The 22705-nt window shown below is 42.8% G+C and overlaps 7 protein-coding genes and 2 long non-coding RNA genes across 11 annotated transcripts; 4 read left to right on the top strand and 5 right to left on the bottom strand.

Moving 5' to 3' along the window:
• Position 1: 1 nt before the first annotated feature.
• On the bottom strand, positions 2–2010 carry AQI (Peptidase M20/M25/M40 family protein). Of its 2 annotated transcripts, none has more exons than NM_119983.3 (5): positions 1378–2010; positions 1044–1306; positions 819–956; positions 448–672; positions 2–375 (listed from the first exon to the last, which is right to left on the bottom strand). In NM_119983.3, exons 1-5 carry the CDS (start codon positions 1937–1939, stop codon positions 271–273), a joined length of 1293 nt encoding a protein of 430 aa, NP_568036.2. In that variant the 5' UTR covers positions 1940–2010; the 3' UTR covers positions 2–270. The 2 variants fall into 2 exon arrangements, with proteins under 2 accessions (NP_568036.2, NP_849516.1); NM_179185.1 differs by having other exon boundaries at positions 93–375; positions 448–681.
• A 7-nt stretch (positions 2011–2017) lies between these two features.
• AT4G38213 (tubulin-tyrosine ligase) lies at positions 2018–2806 on the top strand. Its single transcript, NM_001342485.1, has 2 exons — positions 2018–2458; positions 2527–2806. The coding sequence occupies exons 1-2, from the start codon at positions 2166–2168 to the stop codon at positions 2744–2746; spliced, it is 513 nt and encodes a 170-aa protein (NP_001328996.1). The 5' UTR covers positions 2018–2165; the 3' UTR covers positions 2747–2806.
• Positions 2807–2937: 131 nt separating this feature from the next.
• AT4G38215 lies at positions 2938–4277 on the bottom strand. The gene has a single exon (NR_142405.1). It is a non-coding gene; the product is annotated as an other RNA (long non-coding RNA).
• On the top strand, positions 3217–4434 carry EXPA20 (expansin A20). The gene is made up of 2 exons (NM_119982.2): positions 3217–3510; positions 3587–4434. Exons 1-2 carry the CDS (start codon positions 3369–3371, stop codon positions 4213–4215), a joined length of 771 nt encoding a protein of 256 aa, NP_195534.1. The 5' UTR covers positions 3217–3368; the 3' UTR covers positions 4216–4434.
• A 23-nt stretch (positions 4435–4457) lies between these two features.
• Positions 4458–11984, bottom strand: AT4G38200 (SEC7-like guanine nucleotide exchange family protein). 2 transcript variants are annotated; one of them, NM_119981.4, is made up of 11 exons: positions 10918–11984; positions 10503–10820; positions 9945–10278; positions 9154–9576; positions 8667–8959; positions 8106–8379; positions 7341–7831; positions 6855–7176; positions 6307–6667; positions 5495–6156; positions 4458–5293 (listed from the first exon to the last, which is right to left on the bottom strand). In NM_119981.4, exons 1-11 carry the CDS (start codon positions 11895–11897, stop codon positions 4688–4690), a joined length of 5064 nt encoding a protein of 1687 aa, NP_195533.2. In that variant the 5' UTR covers positions 11898–11984; the 3' UTR covers positions 4458–4687. The 2 variants fall into 2 exon arrangements, with proteins under 2 accessions (NP_195533.2, NP_001328040.1); NM_001342484.1 differs by having other exon boundaries at positions 9945–10288; positions 10918–11952.
• A 1415-nt stretch (positions 11985–13399) lies between these two features.
• On the top strand, positions 13400–17358 carry CSLD4 (cellulose synthase like D4). The gene is made up of 3 exons (NM_119980.3): positions 13400–13964; positions 14067–15675; positions 15784–17358. The coding sequence occupies exons 1-3, from the start codon at positions 13549–13551 to the stop codon at positions 17092–17094; spliced, it is 3336 nt and encodes a 1111-aa protein (NP_195532.1). The 5' UTR covers positions 13400–13548; the 3' UTR covers positions 17095–17358.
• An 88-nt stretch (positions 17359–17446) lies between these two features.
• On the top strand, positions 17447–20676 carry FRS5 (FAR1-related sequence 5). Its single transcript, NM_119979.3, has 2 exons — positions 17447–19978; positions 20315–20676. The coding sequence occupies exons 1-2, from the start codon at positions 17786–17788 to the stop codon at positions 20486–20488; spliced, it is 2367 nt and encodes a 788-aa protein (NP_195531.1). The 5' UTR covers positions 17447–17785; the 3' UTR covers positions 20489–20676.
• On the bottom strand, positions 17483–19273 carry AT4G09685. Its single transcript, NR_142297.1, has one exon. It is a non-coding gene; the product is annotated as an other RNA (long non-coding RNA).
• Positions 20369–22658, bottom strand: FRS9 (FAR1-related sequence 9). Its single transcript, NM_119978.4, has 3 exons — positions 22562–22658; positions 21000–22453; positions 20369–20918 (listed from the first exon to the last, which is right to left on the bottom strand). Exons 1-3 carry the CDS (start codon positions 22575–22577, stop codon positions 20751–20753), a joined length of 1638 nt encoding a protein of 545 aa, NP_195530.2. The 5' UTR covers positions 22578–22658; the 3' UTR covers positions 20369–20750.
• Positions 22659–22705: the final 47 nt, after the last annotated feature.

Here is a 22705-nt window from a genome sequence, read left to right as displayed (position 1 = left end):
AGGACTGGTTGGGTTTACATTAAATGGATTTCGTACTGGATCATGCTAATGGGCCTAATTTGTACGGCCCATCAACGACGAGGAAACACAAGGAGAAAAAAGAAGAAGCATTGAAAAAGCAGGAATGAATAATACAATTTGCCAATGCCAACTGTCTCACAACAAGAACAAGATGTCTCTGATTTACCACAACAAACACAGGATGGATTCAGATCTTATTGATTGTACAAATTTGCGAAAGGAAGACTTGAATGGGCTGTGTTGAGACCCTCATAACTCATCTCGTGAACCACTTTTGCTTTCATATGATGCATAAGCTTTGATGATTGAAACATACACCTCAATGCCTTTCAAGTACTCAGCTTTACCCAAATACTGCAACACAGATAAACAACATGAATGATGATCCTCCAACAATGAGCAAAGTGAGTATCAACATGTATGTACCTCATTGTGGTCATGAAGCAGACTCGGGGTGTTTGATATGGGAGAGAACCCAAAGGCAGGCACGCCAGCCTTGCGAAAGTAGCGAGCATCCGTTGATGCAGGGAAAATCTCAGGCTTACTGGTCCTACCTCCGGCTTCCTTAACAGCATTTTCCAAGAGCCCCCACCAAGGATTTGAATCATCTGCTGCTGTAAGGAATTGCTTCCCCGTAAGCTTCTGCTTGAACTGCCCCAGCTAACATCTTAATTAGTTAAAGTTGTCGAGTAGACTTTGTTCATAAAAAAAGGGGACTTTGTGTTGCTACTTGGCTTCAAGACTGGACAGTTTCTTCAAATTCATTGAGAAAGAGATACAGGTGGCCAAGAAATTACCTCAAAGGACATGTTTCGTGCTGCTGGAGCCCATTCCTCCACTAAACGTCTTTCGAGTGCTTCAGCATCAACGCTGGGTGGAACACGAATGTCGAAACCAGCTTCTGCCTCAGATGGTTGCAGATTCATTACGAAACCCTTGAGGATAAAGAAAGAGCCAGATTCTCAGATAAAGACATCAACTTTGGAATCATACATAATATGAATGAAGAAAAAAGTAGTTACAGTTGGAGAAGGTGTGCCAGCCTTGAGGAAGGCCATGTTCACAGAGACAACATCGCCTTCAGCTATCCCACCAGCTTTGAGAAGATCGAACTGAGAAGCTCTGAATCTGCGAATACTCTCAATGCTTTTGAGCAGATTCTCCATGGCAGAGTTGTCATAGAGCTTGGCACCGTGGCCAGGTGGACCTTTAGCCTTAATCACCAGCCACCAGGGACTCCTCTCTCCATAGAATACTCTGTAACTCTCAGTAGGCGATGGCAGGCCTGATTCACTTTGTTGTATAAGATGATGCTTGGCTGTTATAATCAAGAATCAAATCCAGAAGAGTGTTTACCTTCGTCGAGCACGATTGCGATGTTCAAGCTCTTGAATAATTGGGATTCAGCAAACTTCTCTGCGCCATCGTGGCCGCCAATCTCTTCATCGGGGACGAAGGAGAGATAGACGGATCGGAGTGGCTTGAAGCCAGAAGCCTGGAGCTTGCGTATGGCCTCGAGGTACTGCATCCCGACGCACTTCATGTCCTGGGAACCCCTGGCATAGATGTCGCCATGGTGGTCCATGTGAGCTTGGAGCGGATGGTGAGTCCACTTGGAGTCCTCGAAGGGAACGACATCGGTGTGGGAGTTGAGGAGAAAGGCAGGTAGGGTTGGGTCGGAGCCAACCCATTTGAGGAGGAGAAGCGGCTTTCCTTTTACAAATTCGATCGTCTGAGATTCGAGGGACAGTGGTTTCGCCTGAGATATTATAAAGTCAACGGCTTTGTAGTATTCCGGGTTGGGCTGAACCGTGTTGATTCGGAGGTACTCCTGGAATCTGGAGACGATGGCGTCGTCGCCGGCCACCGCAGAAAGATGAAGAACAACAACAACGAGGAGAAGACGAAGAAGACTCATTGAATTGGATTCGGATTCTTCTGCAACAACAACAACAACTACTTCCACTACAGAGCAGCAAATGGATTACTAAATTGAATTGCTCACAAATGGGATGAAGAAGGCCACGTGGCAGAAAGGAATGGCAGTTTGGTGAATAAATGAAATAACAAGGGCAAAAGAAAGAAAAACCAAACTAATTGTAACCATAATCCCTACACTCACTCACTTGTGGATCTCGAGAGAGATGATGGAGGAGTGCAGTATGAGGAAACTGGCCTTGTGGCACACGAGAACCTTCAAGCCTGTTATGACGCACGAGGAGCTTGAACCAATCATGTCCACCATGGGCTTCGTCGCTCAGGCCACCGGAGCAGGAGGAGGATTCAAAGAGTACGTTTTCCTCTCTTCTCCCACCACCACCACCACCAGGCCCAGGCTGCCCTATCCCCACATCGACGGCCTCCATATCACCACCTACCAGGCTTTTATTGACGCACTGACCTTCTTTCTTGATGTCTCTGATCTCTTCCATGTCAGGTACACACGTGGATATATGCCCACTTTCTCATTTACATCTAGATGGATAATGAATGTTGATGATGCAGGGGAATGCCGCTGCAACGTGCCAAAGATAACAACAGAAAGTGGCGTCGCATGGAAGAGGACGAAAATGTGTTTGTCTATAGAGATGGGACGCTGGATAAGTCGACTCACGGTTGTCCCATCAAACAAGAGTCATCATCGTATACACATGTTCTCATCCACCTCAAACCGCTACCTCATTTCACTCTTCTTCCCCTTAAGGACATCATTGTCTCCGTCTGATTTTCTTCCATTTCAGTCTAATTATCGGCAGTGATTTGTATTAAAATGACAAACTCTATGTTATTCACTTATCGATTTAAAAGTCTTATGTTATCTCTTAAAAAATTTATATTCTTTTACGAGTGACTTGAAAAGTACATTCGAATTCATTGTCATAATGTCATTGTAAATGTTTTAATCATTGCTTTTTGTTTATAAATTCTTACAAATACGAGAATTGAATAAACACGGCCGGTACAAAAAGTAATAGTACAATGTTTGAAAATAGAACTTATTTTATTTTATTATGGGCTTCTTAGTGAGGGCCCATTGAATTAACAAAAGGGCTCAAGAAGTTCGTCTTGCGTCTCTTGTCTTGATTCTGTGTCGTATTGAAAGTGGGCCTCCGAATGAGATGGGCCTGGAAAACGTATAGTTGTTCCCTTTTTTGTTTTTTTATTATAATTGGTCTGAAACGGACTGTCAAAGTCAAAACATGTCAGAGCAATCTTTTGTCGCATCCCCACAAGTCTTGAAAAGCGGAGCCTGATGATCAAAAGGAACCCCCAAAACTCTCTCAAACGCATCACTTTTGTCTGCCACCTGTGACTGACTGTGAGGATCCCAACAACACTTCTTGTTCATGGATTCTGGGCTTCAGCAACTCGCATTGTGCCTCTTCTTCATTCTCTGCCGCCTCTTTCAAGCCACTGCCGAAGATGACTGGAAGATAGCCACAGCCACGCTTTCTAGAGACAGAGACGGCTCCTCCTCCGTCGCTACTGGTTCTCTTTTCTCTCTCTCCCCCCTATTTTTCTTTCTTCTTTCATCAGGACTAACTAGACTAATTGGTTCTGATAGGAGGCGCTTGTGGGTATGGAGATCTGAGGCAGAGCAGCTTTGCCGGCTACAGCGCAGGCCTGAGCGGGAAGCTGTTCAACAGGGGAAGCAGCTGCGGAGCTTGTCTAGAAGTGCGGTGCGTGAACCACATCCGTTGGTGTCTTCAAGGCAGCCCCTCCGTGGTGGTCACCGCCACCGATTTCTGTCCTCCCAATTCGGGACTCTCCTCCGATTACGGAGGTTGGTGCAACTTCCCAAAGGAACACTTGGAACTATCTCATGCCGCCTTCACAGGGATCGCAGAAACCAGAGCTGAGATGATACCTATACAGTATAGGAGGGTCAAGTGTGGGCGGAGAGGCGGGTTGAGATTCAGCTTGAGCGGGAGCTCCCACTTTTTCCAGGTGTTGATAAGCAATGTGGGCCTCGACGGGGAAGTGGTTGGTGTGAAAGTGAAGGGCCACACAACGGCTTGGATCCCAATGGCCAGAAACTGGGGACAGAACTGGCACTCCTCTCTCGATCTCATCGGACAGTCTCTCTCTTTCGAGGTTACTCTCAAAGGCGGCAAAACCATTGCCTCTTATGATGTGGCTCCTCCGTATTGGCGCTTCGGAATGACATACCAAGGAAAGCAGTTCCACTCCTGACTCCTTTATCTTCTTCAAATCATGATTCACTTTCGGTGACTTTATTATGACTTTGGAGTCATTAGATATCATCACTTCATTTCAAGGAGGTATAAATGACTTTCCACGAGTGGCTCATCTTTGTCTTCTCTTTTCTTTTTTCTTTTTATATAATATATCCTTCACAATCCTTACTTGGACCGCATTTAGCTGTGTGAGAGTATATTATGCACATTGATCACGACTGGAAGGAAGAAAATAGGCATTGCAGACAAAATGCAATGACCCTCCTAATCTCACCATTCTTTTCTTAGTTTCTACAAACAGTAATCAATTACTTTATATCAGCACTATCAATCAACAGCACAAAACCTGTAAATCTCGCATCTCCGTCGAGAAGAAAAAACAAAAGAAGAAAAGAGTGATTTGTGTCTGCTTGTTAATCAATATCCTTCAGGTGCTCGAATGTCAAAACCCACTTATAACCACCCTATTATTCATCCATCATTGCACCCATACATGTATGGAACACTGTGCTTAAGACTTGTGGGACTTGTGAAGAGCTGTGCTCGCTCCGCACAAGCTCCACCAACAATGGGAAGAAATTCGGTGCATACCTCTTGAATGAATCTCTTTTCAGTTCCCTCAGAGCCTTCAGCACTGCAACCACTAGGGGAGATCTCGCTGCTGCTTCTTCCTTCGAGGCTGCTCCCATGGGTAGAATCCAGTTTTTGGGCTGCCTGGTTTCTTCCAACTCATCACCCTGAAACAAAGTGCATTTCAGGTACATCTTCAGTATTTGCATACACACTGTCATCAGCTGAGACTCTACGTTTAGCTCCAACGACACTCCTGGATTATTTGTCACTATGGCTTGAAGAATGTCCAGGTAGTTCTGAAACGTGTCATTTTCGAAATGAAGCATGGGAGGTTCAGAGAGCTCCAGGATAGAGCACGCTCTCCTCACTTTCTTCTGCAATATCAAATCAGAATTTAACTGGTGGGCATGTGATGAGATTGATGAGAGTATCTCCAGTATAACAGTAACGTGCGATGCCAACAATGACTGCTGATGGATTCGGTAGAGATCCGTCACTACCTGAAAACAGGAGAAAATACAGTAGTGAGAGACGGAGTTAGATCATTATTCTGGAGCAAGGCAAAATTAGAGACTATAACATTGCTAGATTCAATTTTGTATGGCTTTTTCAATATGTTATTTTTAACATTTTCATACTTCACATTTGTTGCTATTAGACAACTTGGCATCTCAATGCATCGTATAACATTTTGTACATACCTGAACAACTTGCAGCTGGACGGTTATGTGACTTTTTGTTCTTGCCACAACATAAGACATAGTTTGCAGGCTGTCCTCGTCGATGTCATCTTCATTACTAAAGTCCTGATCAGACAATGTATCCTCATCTGGAATGTCATCCATGGTTCTCAGTGTTTTCATGAAACTAGACAATGTCAATGAAGCAGCTTCGTTCACAGCCAAAAAAATCTCCTTCCACTCATTTTCCGAGAACCTGTCACCCAATTCGTCTGCCAACCGCAGCAACGCGCCAACCCCAGCTACTGTAGGACCCTGAGCTGGACTTCTTATAAGACCAGCAAGTAAGGATACTACACTTGAAAGTTGAGACCTTATCACAGTAAAAAAACTGACAAATAGGTCTACCAGATACTGTGCCGCCATAGCTGAAGTCTCAGCATCCCAAGAAACTTCACTAGGATGTGAAGAAAATGTAGATGGAAATGAACTATGTTCATCTTTAGAAAGCAGATCATTCTCGCCCCAGACGCTGTTAAATATAGGATATATAACAGAACTAAAAACGCCGATCCAGAATGTTCGTGAAAAAATATGGCCATGATCCTTCAAAATATTAAAGAGCACTTCCAAGGAGCTTTTACGGATTGCTGATCTGGAATCAGAAGTTAGCTTAGACAATCCTGTAATTAATGAATATAACAGAATTTTGATTAGAATGCAAATTCAACCAAGTTGGACACATTAGCAATGGCATATGTGAATTCGGAAAATGTAAGATGCTCATAATTTGTTGACGCATTTAAACAGAAGTATTATTAAAAATAGATTACCTGTGAGCAAAGGAACCCAATATGAAATATTCTCATCTGCATCCATAAAATTTTGGGTACTTGGTGAATGGTCATCTGTTACTGGAGTACTGGGACTGCTGGACCTACCCTTCTCATTCCACACGAGGCCTCCGTCTGCAAGTTTTAGGGCACAAAATCGTAGAAACGCGATAGCGTTCAGGCTAACATCGCTGGTAAATGTGCTGTTTGTAAAAGTTATGAGGCATCGAACACAATCAGTAAAGGTTGTTGCCTCCGTCTCTGTGATATATGAAAAGTACTCTCGGACAATTTTTTCCATCGTCTCAAAGGCCAACAATACAATGTTCTTCCTTTCATCAGCTGCTGCAGTTGTGAAAACCTGAAAGGAAACTGGCCACTCAGTAAAACATGTCGACCACTAGAGTGTGTCTTATAAAAAACAAAACACGAGCAGATAAACTACTAAGCATAGTATCCTCTATCCTGGGTTGAACGTTTTTTCTCTTAAACCTTAATCATATACTGTATATTCACATACAGGCAGATGCTAGGAAAACATTCTGTACCTTGAAAACACTTTTCCACCCTGATTTCACATTACTGACACGGCTGAGTACCATTTGAGAAATGCACCGAACTATTAGTTCTCTTATTTCAGCAGAACTGCTTTTTTGCATAACAATGACAAATGGTCGAAGAAATTCATTCTGAAAGTTGTAATTAGCCAGCTCCTCACGTTCCAAGAACTTCATAGACAGTTGTCGTAGTGAGTCCATAACGAATATTGCAACAGAAAGATTCTCTGACAAGCCAACAGATACAAAAAAATCTGACAGGATGCTCCATATGCGAGACCAGACTAGCCTGATGCGGTTCATGTTGTAGTGGCTGTACAGCAAGAAAAGAGATATGTAAATGATATGTTGACATCTTATTAGACTATCATGATGCTCACTCGATATCCAGTTCTGTAGCCAAGATGAGATGTATTCAATATGTCCATTTCTCATTCTATGTGTTCTAAAGAGAGTATCAAAAGAAGAAATTCTTACGCGATCTCAACTAATTTTGTAAGGCTAAATACTCGAGGATCCGTAGGAGACTGCAGTTCTGACATAGAGACTTTGCATAGAGCTTTAACAAATGCTACTATGGCTTCAGTCTTCAGCCGCTGGCTATGAGCATATACATTATTCAACTGAAAACTCCCGATCTGGTCAAGCAAATTCAAGTTTGCAATGAAGTTATTGATTTGGTCCTGCTTCACAAGCCCCGGCATATTTGGTCCAATTGTACTGCTATCATATGAGCCCCCTCGAACCACAGCCATCATCACCGGATTCTGGAGGGCTCCTTTTTTCTTCAAGTTAGGAAAACCCAAGGCTTTCTTCTCTTCGGTCTCGGTTGAAGCAAAATAAGATGCATCACTTGGAGCACCCTCGCCCAATAATTGCAAATGCTCTATTCTAGAAAGACAAGTCAAAATGTGCTCCCAAGCATCTTGCAAGTGATTACCATCTTCAATGGCAATTGAAATTATGGCCTGAATAACATAAGAAGCAATAATGAAGTTATGAAGAGGTGAATCACACATGCTTCTCTCCATCAAGTGAAGGAGAAGCTTTCTACTAGAGAAAGACATTAAAAGCAGTGGAAACAGAAAATTGAAACATATGATATACTTAGGTCAGTATGCCTCAGAATGCTTCATCTCTCTGTATACATTAAAAATCAGATGCGAGGAAAGAAAACACAGAGAGGAACAACTCCTTTCATTCTGAACAGCGAATTTAATATGAAGAAAGTAAGAAACTTACTTTAACAGCATCGACATTCTTTTGCTTCATATCTCCTGCGCAATGGAGATTTGTGAACTTGGCCATGGAAGTGACAAATGCATCTCTTTGCGTTTGCATACCCATAACTGCTGTCACATGAACTGCATACCGAAAGCCTCGTAAGCATTCAACTGCAGCAAGCCTGTCATCACTCTGATCAAGTGTCACGCTGAATGCGGCAAGCATTGGTCCCCAGGAAACTTCAACCATAAAACGCAATATTGCAACGTCTGTGACTACATGGTAAGCTGATCTACAAGACCAAAAAAATAATCCAGTTCATTAGATCAATGTTATGATTACAGATCCTAACATCCGTCCACGGTATTTGTCAATATTAATCCTTTTAAAAAGATAGTTTCTCAATTCTCAGGAATACACAATTTCAGAGACAAACAATGAACAAGGTAAACTAAGGGGAAGTATGGTTTATTAACGTATAAGGAAACGATGGTTTCATCTTAGTTCGCTAATGTTGCAGGTAACCTGACTCGCTCATAAGCATCTCTTCACACTAGACCTTAAGGTAAACGAGCTTACTCTGATTTTCCAGACTTCGACCTGAACTTTTCTTGAATATCCTTTATAAGAAGACCATTAGCCCCCACCGCTTTTTCTTCCGTCTGTGTCCAATAAACCAGATTGAGTATACCGTCCAGACCCAGTAGTTTATTCAGGCCATTGGACTGCCTGCTTTCTGGGGCTGAAGAATCAGAACTCATCTTTATTTCATTTATGACAACTTGGTCATAAAGCGCACCAAGATACTCTTCTGGGAGATCTTTGCCATCATCAATGCCTCGGTTATTTCTGATAAAATCAGCCTTGGTCATCTGATTGTCATAAACCAGAAAGCAGACGTTAAATACACTGTAAAGACCTTTACACCAAAAAGCATCTCCAATTTAGAATATTTCAAAAGCAATTTTCTGAGCACAGAAATAGCCAAAAAAGTTAACACATGCCCATACACTCCAAAAGCTATCAGTCATGGATTGAATAAATTGTGACAGCCAAGAAGACAAACCTTCTCTTTAACCATGATATTGTGGGCATCAGTGTTAAGCATTATTACAGAGTATGCAAGAACATATGCTGTGTCAGCACTGCTGAATGAATTTGGATTGCATTTGCAAAAGCGTTCAGCAAACTTTTCCATTATGCGGTCAATTTTCTGTGCTTCCCCAGGAAGCCTGAAGCCCCTTAAGAAAAACCTAATTGCCTCACCAAAATTCATCTCCTTGAAATCAAACGAGTCCACATAGGCATGCATAACTTTCATTGGAAAATCCTCTCTTTCACCCAAATAATCACCAATCATGGTTGCATTCAAGCCTGTGGTATTCCTCAGGAACGACACCACCTCATCCGGGGAGTTGCCAACCTTTTTAGAGCTGATAAGAAACTCAATACCCTTTGACGGCTTTCTATTGAATAGAGTGACGCCTTTCTGCACATAAACCAAGAAAGATGATAAAGGCAATTAACATGACCGAAGAGAAAAACAATTCTACTAATATCATCGAATGTGGTGGACAATATTTTAGTTCTTTTATGATGCAATATAAGACCTGGAGCATAATATACACTCTCTTAGCTCGTCGTTACCGCAAAGGATGTGGACGTCTGCTCGCTCAATGGTTCTCATATGTCTAATCTATCCTAAGCATCCTCTAAATTACTTAGTATGTTGTAGTAGCTATAACTTTTTAATATTTTTTTGGTCATAGAAGCACCTTTCCCCAGAGCATATGTAAATAACAATGTTCCATTTTATAATAGAAATTCACATTTCATCAAAAAAAAATAACATAAGACCTGGCGTTCAATTTTGTATGCCCTCCTCTGTTCAAGAGTTGCAGCGTCTGATGACTCTGGATTCAAATCTGGGTGAAAGTCATGATCTATAGTCGTCCCATCTTCTTCATTTGAGTTTGAATGATTGTTTGCAGGTGCCTCATTTTCTAAGCTCTTAGGCAGAAGTGAATCTCCCACGCTCAATTGTTGGTCCATCCATGTTCCCATTGCCTTAATAATGCTAACCAAGCACTTCACAGATTCGTGCCGAAAAGTAATATCCTGGACTGGGGACAATATTGTCGATGAACCAGGAGGAGGCCCTAGAGCAGTTTTCAGAAGACCGTTGACAATCCTGCAAACATCTGATAGAATTATAAGAGCTTTAATACACTTTATTAAAGTACAACACCACTAATGGAATACAAATATGAACCGCGTACGCTACCCTGGTGGCTCGATCTGATCTCTAACACTTTCAGCTAAATAACTGTAATCTGACAACATCTGGAATACTATTCCGGAAAAAGAAACCAAAAAACTATCTAGGGGAGATATTAAATAAAAAAACTCCAATACCTTTCGAAGATGTTGGGAGACTCCACATCGCAGTCAAAGTTCACAAATATGTCAATGATTAGGTTTGGGTCGTGGCAAATGTTCTCGAGTAAGCTGAGCACGGTCATTTTCTGCACGAAACTTGGCTGGAGAACATTTTCAAGGACCCGGAGGACAAGCATCGGAAAGAATATACCTACTTCTGATTTCATACCCGATCTATATTTCCGTAGTAAGGTTGTGAAGATAGCACACTGAAGTTGAAAAATAGACATAACCGAAAGTGCGCTATTCTTTAACAGCGACAAGCAGAGCAACTGCTTGATGGCATTTAGAAACCTGCATATTTTTTGGGGAGGGAGAGTGAGCTCTTGGAGTTCATTACTACTGAGAGACGACTAGACTAACCTGTGAAATGAAAGATAAAACAACTTGCCTTTCGTCAGAGAGCCAAATTGGGCCGCCGTTATCAATGATGACTTTGAGCAACTCGAGAGACAAAGTCTTGCCTCTCACAAGAATCTGATCGTCGGTGTTCTCTTGTGACGAGAACTTCATAGACAACTTACAGAGATTTTTGAAGAGAAGGAAACCGTCTTCCCTGATCTTGCTGCCTGTGCCTTCATCCTCAGTTGAAGAAGCACCTTCCTCTGGTGGTTGGACTAGCGCGAAATCCGGAGGAGGAGCTGCTTCCCCGGCCGTAATGACGTCGTTAATGAATCCCTGACAAATATGAACAGAGTTCCCTTCGTTGACATTCTTATCCGTGATGGCAAGCAAGTCGTTGACATTAACCGTTTTGAGTGATGCATCCATGGAATTCGCCTCGGATCTGGTGAAGACGATGAGCATGATCTGAGCCAGCACAGATTTAGCGCAGATCTGGTTGGTCCCGTTGAATCCGCCGAGATACACATTGTAGCAGGTCCTGACTAGATGGAGCAAACAATCGCCACGGATTAGGATGCGAGGAGATCTGACGGCGGCGAGGAGGACACGAAGGACCGCCAGCTCAATTGACTCCTCGCCGATGCCGCAAACCTTGCAGATCGCATGGATGAGCTTGTAGAGAAGAGAATCAGGGGACGAGGAGCAGACCTCGCCCCGGAGGAGGGAGAGAGAGAAGAGCTTGAAAGAGCAATCGAGAGCAGGCTCAATAACCTTAGCATAGCCGGTATCAAGAGAGAGAAGGAGTGGCTGAAGAACGGCATCTGCATCGGAGGTAGTGAGACCGAAGAGAGGCGACGAAGGATCGGGAGAATCGGAGAGAGCTTCGAGCTTGTCGAGTACAGACTTACAGGCGGAAACAAGGAAGGTGTGCTTGCGCCAGGCGGCATTTTTTATGATCTTGTCCAAAGATGGCCCAATCACCCGGCCGCATCTGGTGGCGCCACCAAGGTTCTGCGACGACGACATCTAACGCATATTCGACTTCTCACGGCGATTCAAAATGATAAAAGGCCAACCCAGAACCCGGGGACTTTGTCGAAACGAAACGCTGCGTTTCTTTCATTCTTAATTCTTACCTTTCAGCGTTTTGTATTTGATTAATTATAATTTAATAGCCCATAGGAAAAAAAATCATTTAAATCTCAATTTAACATAATGTTATCGTTTAAATTCACCGTTTTAAAGTTAACAAAAAATATTTAAGTGGTTTTTAACATCGTTAACAAGATGTTCTTTGATTCCATATAAAAATAACTCGTTTCCAACTAGTAAATCCATAAACATAATTTAACGAACGTTATCAAAATCCATCAACAGTACTATTACAACAACAACAAAAAAACACTAGTACGTTACACTTTATCTATTCAACCTCACGAGTCAGCTTCTCTTATGTATACTTCCCAATATTGTCTGTTCAACCTCACTAGACAGCATGGGATCATCAGACGAGTTTTGGATGGTGCTTCTTGATCTGGTCAAGCCTACGAGATATGTTATCGTGATTTTCTACCGCCAGTTTTACATGCATAAGCCTAGCTAGATCTTAACATATTTGCGTTTGTGGACGTTGGGATATTCCCGTGTACTCTGAAACAGACGTCCAACAATTTTATCACCGTCTCTCTAGCTAGTCCCCAAATATAACCCCTTTGTTACACTGAACCTTCTATGTATTGCAAGTATATTTTTGATGCTTCTTCAATTTCACTATTGTACTGTCAATTAGTAATACGCTAGTAGAATATTGTGTAGCTAAACAATGTTTGTATGTGTTTATACAAAAACTAAGTCCATCCATTTAGCTATCAGTAAATCATGCATCATTCTTAGTTTATAATATAGCTCTTACATATCAATTTCCAAAACTATTAGTATTAGAAATCTGCCATTTAACCGTTAGCTCCTTTATATTGTATTTGAAATTAGTCTAATTGGGTTAAGTTCTTCAAATTCCAAAGTAAAAGTATAGTACAATACTAATTAACACAATTCCTTATTAAGTAATGGTAGATGATTAATTCACATTAAGATCATCGGTTTTGAAGCTAAGTCCAATTATCTAAATTTGGAAAAAACAAGCAAACAAGTTGAAAATTGAAAACAAGCGTAGTGTTAAGACGAATTAAGGATATCTAATCTTATTCAATATGAAATTATGCAGTAATCCACATTTTAAATTAGTAACGAGAATAGTTGCCAAAAAAAAAAAAAAAAAAAATCAAACGATAAGGATCATTTCTATAGTTAGTAGTTGAATAATAAAAAAAATATGGACTGTGCGTTAACTAAAAAAGTAGGAAATTTTCCATCGGCTTGTATGAGCGAAGAATGGGGTTCCAGAATAAATCATTTGAGTTAAAAGAAAGAATATGTTAAAATCCCAAAATAGAATAAACAACAAAACCCTCGAGCTTCCTAAAATAGGTTAGTGCATGATACATAGAAGCCCAAAAATAGGAATCCATGGCATAAACAGTTTTGTGTCCTGATAATTCTCTCCTCCTTATCTTTCTCTCTGTTTTGCCAAAATCAACAAGAAGGTAAAAAAGTCACGTTTCATCTTTATACTGCATGATCACATTGCAGAAACCAAGCTCCTTTGTTTGGCTTCACAATGGCGTCCACGCCTCCTCAAACTTCTAAAAAGGTCCGTAACAATTCCGGTAGCGGCCAAACCGTCAAATTTGCAAGACGAACATCTAGCGGAAGATATGTGAGTTTATCTCGAGATAATATAGAATTATCAGGCGAGCTCTCCGGGGATTATTCTAACTATACGGTGCACATACCTCCGACGCCGGACAATCAGCCCATGGCCACCAAAGCCGAAGAGCAATACGTGTCAAATTCTTTATTTACTGGTGGTTTCAACAGTGTAACACGTGCACATCTTATGGACAAAGTGATCGATTCAGATGTCACACACCCTCAGATGGCTGGCGCTAAAGGCTCTTCGTGTGCCATGCCTGCTTGCGACGGAAATGTCATGAAAGACGAGAGAGGAAAGGACGTGATGCCATGTGAATGCCGGTATATATTAATAAACACTAATTGATATCTTTTACTTGTTGCACAAGAAAATGAGGTTTAATTCTAACTAACCAACAAACGTGGTGATGATTGTCTTTGTAGGTTTAAGATCTGTAGGGATTGCTTCATGGACGCCCAGAAAGAGACAGGCCTTTGTCCAGGATGCAAGGAACAATACAAAATCGGGGACCTAGATGACGATACGCCTGACTATTCTAGTGGTGCTCTCCCCTTACCAGCTCCAGGGAAAGATCAACGTGGGAACAACAACAACATGTCTATGATGAAGAGGAACCAAAACGGTGAATTTGATCACAACAGATGGCTATTCGAGACGCAAGGCACATATGGGTACGGTAATGCGTATTGGCCTCAAGACGAAATGTATGGCGATGATATGGATGAAGGGATGAGAGGCGGCATGGTGGAAACAGCTGACAAGCCATGGCGGCCACTGAGCCGACGAATCCCTATTCCAGCCGCCATCATTAGTCCTTACAGATTACTAATCGTCATTCGTTTTGTCGTGCTATGTTTTTTTCTAACTTGGAGGATCCGAAATCCTAACGAAGACGCAATATGGTTATGGCTCATGTCTATAATATGCGAGCTTTGGTTTGGATTTTCATGGATTCTAGACCAGATCCCTAAGTTGTGTCCAATAAACCGGTCCACTGACCTGGAAGTTCTTCGTGACAAATTTGACATGCCTTCTCCCTCCAACCCAACAGGGAGGTCGGATCTCCCAGGTATTGACCTTTTTGTGTCAACGGCAGATCCAGAGAAAGAGCCGCCCCTTGTCACCGCCAACACGATTCTGTCCATATTGGCCGTTGATTATCCGGTGGAGAAGGTGTCATGCTATCTTTCTGATGATGGAGGAGCTCTTCTATCCTTTGAAGCTATGGCAGAAGCTGCTAGCTTTGCGGATCTCTGGGTACCTTTTTGTCGCAAACATAACATTGAGCCTCGAAATCCAGACTCGTATTTCAGTTTGAAGATAGATCCAACAAAGAATAAGAGCAGAATTGATTTTGTCAAGGACAGAAGAAAGATTAAGAGGGAGTATGATGAATTCAAGGTTCGCATCAACGGCCTCCCTGACTCAATACGGAGGAGGTCAGATGCATTTAATGCAAGGGAGGAAATGAAAGCTCTAAAACAGATGAGGGAGAGCGGAGGTGATCCAACAGAGCCTGTGAAAGTCCCCAAAGCCACGTGGATGGCAGATGGCACCCACTGGCCAGGAACTTGGGCAGCCTCTACTCGAGAGCATTCCAAAGGTGATCATGCTGGGATTCTCCAGGTGATGTTGAAACCACCTAGCAGCGATCCATTAATTGGAAATAGCGACGATAAAGTCATTGATTTTTCAGACACGGACACTCGTTTACCCATGTTTGTGTATGTGTCACGTGAGAAGCGGCCTGGATATGATCACAACAAGAAAGCTGGAGCCATGAATGCACTTGTTCGTGCCTCTGCTATCCTCTCAAATGGACCTTTTATCCTTAATCTTGATTGTGATCATTACATCTATAACTGTAAGGCCGTACGAGAAGGGATGTGTTTTATGATGGACAGAGGTGGTGAAGACATTTGCTACATTCAGTTTCCGCAAAGATTCGAAGGCATCGATCCTTCTGATAGATATGCTAACAATAACACTGTATTTTTTGACGGTAATATGCGTGCTCTCGACGGTGTCCAGGTACTGTATATATACTTATTTTTGATGCAATGCAAACCAACTATAGACAGATATATATATAAAGATCCTTTACCAAAAAATAAATGATTCTCTGTTTTTCTTTTCCAGGGACCAGTTTATGTTGGAACAGGTACTATGTTTAGGCGCTTTGCTCTCTATGGTTTTGATCCACCCAACCCTGACAAGCTTCTTGAGAAGAAGGAATCAGAAACAGAGGCTCTAACCACCAGTGACTTTGACCCGGACCTTGATGTCACACAACTCCCCAAGCGCTTTGGGAACTCCACACTCCTAGCTGAGTCAATTCCAATTGCAGAGTTCCAAGGTCGTCCATTGGCAGACCACCCGGCTGTCAAGTACGGTCGTCCTCCCGGAGCCCTTAGAGTCCCTCGTGACCCACTTGATGCTACCACTGTCGCAGAGTCTGTTTCTGTAATCTCTTGTTGGTATGAGGATAAAACGGAGTGGGGAGATAGAGTTGGATGGATTTATGGGTCGGTGACAGAGGACGTGGTCACAGGATACCGCATGCATAATCGTGGGTGGCGCTCGGTTTACTGCATAACTAAGCGAGATTCTTTTCGAGGCTCTGCACCCATTAATCTCACGGATCGTCTTCACCAGGTGTTGCGGTGGGCCACTGGGTCTGTTGAGATCTTCTTCTCTAGAAACAACGCCATTCTCGCCTCCAAACGTCTCAAGTTCCTCCAACGTCTCGCATACCTCAATGTTGGGATATACCCTTTCACGTCTCTGTTTCTCATCCTCTATTGTTTTCTTCCGGCATTCTCTCTTTTCTCTGGACAGTTCATCGTGCGGACGCTCAGTATCTCCTTCTTGGTCTACCTTCTTATGATCACCATTTGTTTGATTGGATTGGCGGTTTTGGAGGTCAAGTGGTCTGGCATTGGGCTGGAAGAATGGTGGAGAAACGAACAGTGGTGGCTCATCTCAGGAACAAGCTCTCACCTTTACGCAGTGGTCCAAGGAGTCCTCAAAGTGATTGCAGGGATCGAGATCTCCTTTACCTTGACGACCAAGTCAGGGGGAGATGACAATGAAGACATATACGCGGATTTGTACATAGTGAAATGGTCGTCGCTGATGATACCGCCTATAGTGATAGCAATGGTGAACATAATAGCGATTGTGGTGGCGTTCATCAGGACAATATACCAAGCGGTGCCACAATGGAGCAAGCTAATCGGAGGAGCATTTTTCAGCTTCTGGGTGTTGGCGCATTTGTATCCATTTGCAAAAGGATTGATGGGACGAAGAGGCAAAACTCCAACCATAGTTTTTGTGTGGGCAGGTCTCATTGCCATCACCATCTCTCTACTGTGGACGGCCATAAACCCAAACACCGGACCTGCAGCTGCTGCAGAGGGTGTTGGAGGCGGTGGTTTTCAATTCCCGTAATTAAAAAAGCATTCATATAGGCGACTTGAGAGTTTTGTAGACTAATCACAAGAAATTAATACGTATACTATCTTTGTTTCTTTTTGTTTTTGTTTTTGTTCCTGGTAGTAAATTTTCAGATAACTACATGTATATCTGGATTGAGATGTCATGACTGTATAAATCAGCCTTTGTATCAATCATTTCGTCTTTAAAAGTCAATTTTTCCTCTCCTCCACTCGCAACTGATAGTGAACCATACGGTAAGCGTAAAAGAGGATGGGCCTTATAAAGTAAATGAAGAGGGAGTGGGCCTTATAAAATTATAAATGAAGAAGGAATGGGCCTTATAAAATAAATGAAGAAGGAATGGGCCTTGCTTAAATTAAAAAAAGAGAATTAGAAGCACCGTCTGTCTTCCTCCTCCGTGCCCTCCGACGACTCTATTCCCAGTCTCCCTCCTCCGTCGTCTCTCATCTTCCTTTTCATTCTTCGGTTATTATAACGTAATCAATTACAAGTTCCCTTATCTCTTCTTTTCTGGTTTCTCCCGCGCACGAACGCGCATTCCCTCGTCTTCGCTGCCTCCCAATCTCAATCTCAGACTTGAAATCAAATCACGACTGTAAGTGGTTCTATCTACAGTAGCTAGCTATTTCATCCTGTTGTGGACAATAGATAGATAGAATTCATCCCTGAAGACAAGGAGGATATGATGGATAATGAAGTGCTCGACTTCGATATTGGTGTAGGAGTTAGTAGTGGCGGAGATGTTGATGACGACGCTATTGATATTGAGCACCATGCTCTCGACGACGATGATATGCTCGACAGCCCAATTATGCCTTGCGGTAATGGTCTTGTTGGCAATTCTGGAAATTACTTTCCCAACCAGGAGGAGGAGGCTTGTGATCTCCTGGATCTCGAGCCCTATGATGGTCTTGAATTCGAGTCCGAAGAAGCTGCCAAGGCATTCTACAACTCGTATGCCCGTCGCATTGGCTTTAGTACCCGTGTCAGTTCCTCCCGCCGCTCCCGCCGTGATGGAGCTATCATCCAGAGGCAATTTGTCTGTGCCAAAGAAGGTTTCAGAAATATGAATGAAAAGCGCACCAAGGACAGGGAGATCAAGCGTCCCAGGACCATCACTCGAGTCGGTTGCAAAGCCTCCCTCTCTGTTAAGATGCAGGATTCCGGTAAATGGCTTGTCTCTGGCTTTGTCAAAGACCACAACCATGAGCTTGTTCCTCCCGACCAAGTTCACTGTCTGCGTTCCCACAGGCAAATCTCTGGCCCTGCCAAGACTTTGATTGACACACTTCAAGCTGCAGGAATGGGTCCCCGCAGAATCATGTCCGCCCTCATCAAAGAGTATGGTGGCATCAGCAAGGTTGGTTTCACCGAAGTGGACTGTAGGAATTATATGAGGAACAACCGCCAGAAGAGCATAGAAGGAGAGATTCAGCTTCTTCTTGACTACTTGAGGCAGATGAATGCTGACAACCCAAACTTCTTTTATTCTGTTCAGGGAAGCGAAGATCAGTCTGTTGGTAATGTCTTCTGGGCTGATCCTAAAGCTATAATGGATTTCACTCACTTTGGAGACACCGTTACATTTGATACAACCTACAGGTCCAACAGGTACCGTTTGCCTTTCGCACCCTTCACTGGTGTAAATCACCATGGCCAACCCATTCTTTTCGGCTGTGCCTTTATCATCAATGAAACTGAGGCTTCATTTGTATGGCTTTTCAATACGTGGCTAGCCGCAATGTCCGCCCACCCTCCTGTCTCAATCACCACCGATCATGATGCTGTTATACGTGCAGCCATCATGCACGTTTTTCCTGGTGCCCGCCATCGCTTTTGCAAATGGCATATTTTAAAGAAATGTCAGGAGAAGCTGTCGCATGTCTTCCTCAAGCATCCTTCGTTTGAGTCAGATTTCCACAAATGTGTCAATCTGACAGAGTCGGTTGAGGATTTTGAGAGATGCTGGTTTTCACTTCTTGACAAGTATGAGCTAAGAGATCATGAGTGGCTACAAGCAATATACTCCGATCGCCGGCAGTGGGTCCCAGTATATCTCCGTGATACCTTTTTTGCCGACATGTCCTTAACTCATCGTAGTGATAGTATCAATTCATATTTTGATGGTTATATAAACGCTTCAACCAATCTAAGCCAGTTCTTTAAGCTGTATGAAAAAGCTTTGGAGAGTCGTCTCGAGAAAGAAGTTAAAGCAGATTATGACACAATGAACTCACCTCCTGTTCTGAAGACTCCATCTCCAATGGAGAAGCAGGCGTCTGAACTTTACACAAGGAAGTTGTTTATGAGATTTCAGGAAGAACTAGTTGGAACCCTGACTTTCATGGCATCCAAAGCTGACGATGATGGGGATCTTGTTACCTACCAGGTTGCGAAATATGGAGAGGCTCACAAGGCTCATTTCGTTAAGTTCAACGTTTTGGAGATGAGAGCAAATTGCAGTTGCCAGATGTTTGAGTTCTCTGGCATCATTTGCAGACATATATTGGCAGTCTTCCGGGTCACCAATCTCCTTACACTTCCACCTTACTACATCCTAAAAAGATGGACCAGAAATGCCAAAAGCAGTGTTATATTTGATGATTATAATTTGCATGCGTATGCTAATTACCTGGAGTCTCATACCGTCCGATACAACACCTTACGTCACAAAGCTTCTAATTTTGTGCAAGAAGCTGGAAAATCTCTGTATACTTGTGATGTCGCAGTTGTTGCTCTGCAAGAAGCTGCCAAGACTGTGTCCCTGGCAATGAATAAGGAAGTTAGAAGAACTATGGCGAACAGGCATTTTAAAGCGAGTTCTGTAACTGGTGGAAAACATCAGCAAGAAGTGCTGGCGCAACCTGAGCCCGAGGTGAGGATCATTTTCTTTTCGATACTTGTTTTCTTTTTGATATAATAGCAATCAAATTTGTTGCTCTAAAAAATAGTTATATACGTTTGAAGTATCGTTTGTGCGGGTTTGCCCCATACAATACAATCATTGCTTTGTCTCCTTGACGGTACCATAATGCTGATTGCTCTGTTAACGTTTGACTAATGAGCTCGTGATTCACATATGCATGTTAAGAGTATGGTCTTCATTTTGCCATTGTGAGCCTTTGTTCCGTACAATCTGCAAGGTCCTCAATTTTGCTATGTGCTTTTACTGCTGACTAATTGCATGACCGTATTTCCTCTACTTTCGCAGGACGAAATGGACAAGAAGATTAATCAGCTCAGAAACGAGCTGGAATTAGCAAACAGGAAATGCGAAGCTTACAGGACTAACCTACTTTCAGTTTTGAAAGAAATGGAAGACCAAAAGTTACAAGTGTCCATCAAAGTGCAGAACATCAAAATTAGCTTGAAGGATAATCTGTGAAACAAGCAACAAATTCCGACTGCTATTCTCATCTATAACATATTGCTCATGTACTATATCTCTTATAGGGTTTTTGAAAGAGGGACCCAATTTTCAGGATTTCCCTGTTCTTACAGTAGGTAGCCTTTGTAATAGATTGTACTCCCAATCATTTCCTTACTGAGTAAGAGCATGAAGTTGATTCCCATAAATGTTTGCATACCAAGTTACCAACCACAGTACGTGAGTTGAATTGTGATGTTATGTATCCAGCAGATTGCACTCACTCTTTCAAGCTTAGTCTAGCATTTTGTACCTTGAGGGATAGCTGAAACTTCTGTTCTTCCATATCTCTCAAAATAGACAGCAGGTTTGCTCGATAAACTTCACATCGCTGGCCTGTCCTCTCCAACTCAGCTGTCAGTTCAAGTATCGTCCTCTCTTTTTCACCCTGGCATTGAAGTAAGTACTTATTCCCAAGGAACAGAGGACATCAATGTTAAAGAATTATCAAATACCAGTATTCGCTTACCCCTGGATGATTCGTTGCATTTGCTGTTTCTCGAGCTTCCTCGGACGGGTAAGCTTCCCCATTGGGAAGCCTAGTTCCAGGTGTTCTGTTACTTGCAGCAGCAACCTTCTTGGCAGCTTCATCCAAAGCATCCATTGCAACTTTATAGATCTGAATAGATTTGGCACCTTCCTCGACATACTTGGTTGCTTCTTGGCGTAGACTGTTGAAGCAGAGATTTAAAGATTCTTGACAGCCATTTGAAAACTCAGGTTGTTCCTCAGTGCCTCTAATCTTTGCTTCTTTGGTCCATCGCCTCAGTAGATACCGAGATGGAAGAGCAAGAACATTTTTGGCACTGAACACCGCCAATATGTGTCTACATATAATCCCTGAATACTCAAACATTTGACAGCTGCAATTAGCTTTCACCTCAAGAGAGTCAAAACTGACAGTATGACCTTTGTGAACTTCTCCGAACTTAGCGACACGATAAGTAGTGTGAGTTCCTGAATCACTAATTATATTTGCAGGAATTGCAAGGGTCTCAACAAACTCCTCCTGAAACTTGATGAATGCTGCCCTTGTATAGAGGCTAGCAGCTTGCTTTTCCATGGGAGAGGGCGTCTTCATAACTGGAGTAGAGTTAGTTGCTTCGTAATCTGCTTTCAGTTCTTTCTCACGCCAACTATCAATTGCTTTCTCATACTGTTTTATGAGCATTTGCATTGTAGTTGATGCATCCACAAACCCTTGGAAGAATGAGTTCAAAATGCTGCTTCCTTCATTTGTAGACAGCTCTCCATAAAAGGTGTCTCGGATGAAAACACGGACCCACTGTTGTCTAGCATTATAAATGGACTGGAGCCAGTCGTTATCCTCCATATAATATCTCCTGACGATAGAGTCCCAAGATGCCTCAAACTCGGCAGCCGTTTCTGTCTCAGTAACGCAATTTATAAATTCGGATTCAAAGGTAGGATGAGCCTGAAAGACGTGAGCAAGTTTCTCCTCAGTTTCCTCGAAGATGAGGGGCTGGCTGAAACGAAGGCGGGTTTGACTGAAAACTCGAGAAACAGCAACCTGTATCAGGCGATCTGGTTCAACTGTAATAGAAGGAGGAGGGGGAGCAGACATTGCTTGAAGCCAAGTTTGGAAAAGCCACGCAAAGGAGGACTCAGACTCGTTGAGTATGAGAGCACAACCAAAAAGAACAGGCTGCCCATGATGGTTGAACCCGGTGAAGGCAGCAAATGGCACTTGATACCTCTTACCCCTCCTATAGGTGGTGTCAAAGACTAGGGTATCACCAAAGTAGGTGTAATTCAACCTGCAAGTTGGATCCGCCCAGAAAACATTCCCACAATCGTCCTCAATTGCATATAAGAAACCAGGATTCTCGAGCTGCCTACGTTTCAGATAGTTCAATACATGCTCGACCCTGCTCATGCTTACTTCTTCCACTAATTCTGCCACTATCCCAAATGGAAAGTTTTGGGTATCAGAAGGAACACAGTTGCAGAAGCGACTGACTTATCAATTCGGGAAAGACAAACTGCAGAGAGAATTTTAGAGATGATTACCTGCGATTATAGCCATTCGCAAGATATGGCTTTAAAACCCTAAACTTGTAACTGTAACTGAATCAATGGCTTCCGCGACCGGACGGAGTACGCTTTAAGGTTTGCTGTTGGATCCAACCGAACTCGGTGACGGGTTTGTCTATC

This window comes from Arabidopsis thaliana, chromosome 4 (genome assembly GCF_000001735.4).
Source record: "Arabidopsis thaliana chromosome 4, partial sequence".
Taxonomy (NCBI): Eukaryota; Viridiplantae; Streptophyta; class Magnoliopsida; order Brassicales; family Brassicaceae; genus Arabidopsis; species Arabidopsis thaliana.
Note: the sequence above shows the minus strand (reverse complement) of the source record. Positions and strands in the feature narration are given on the sequence as shown.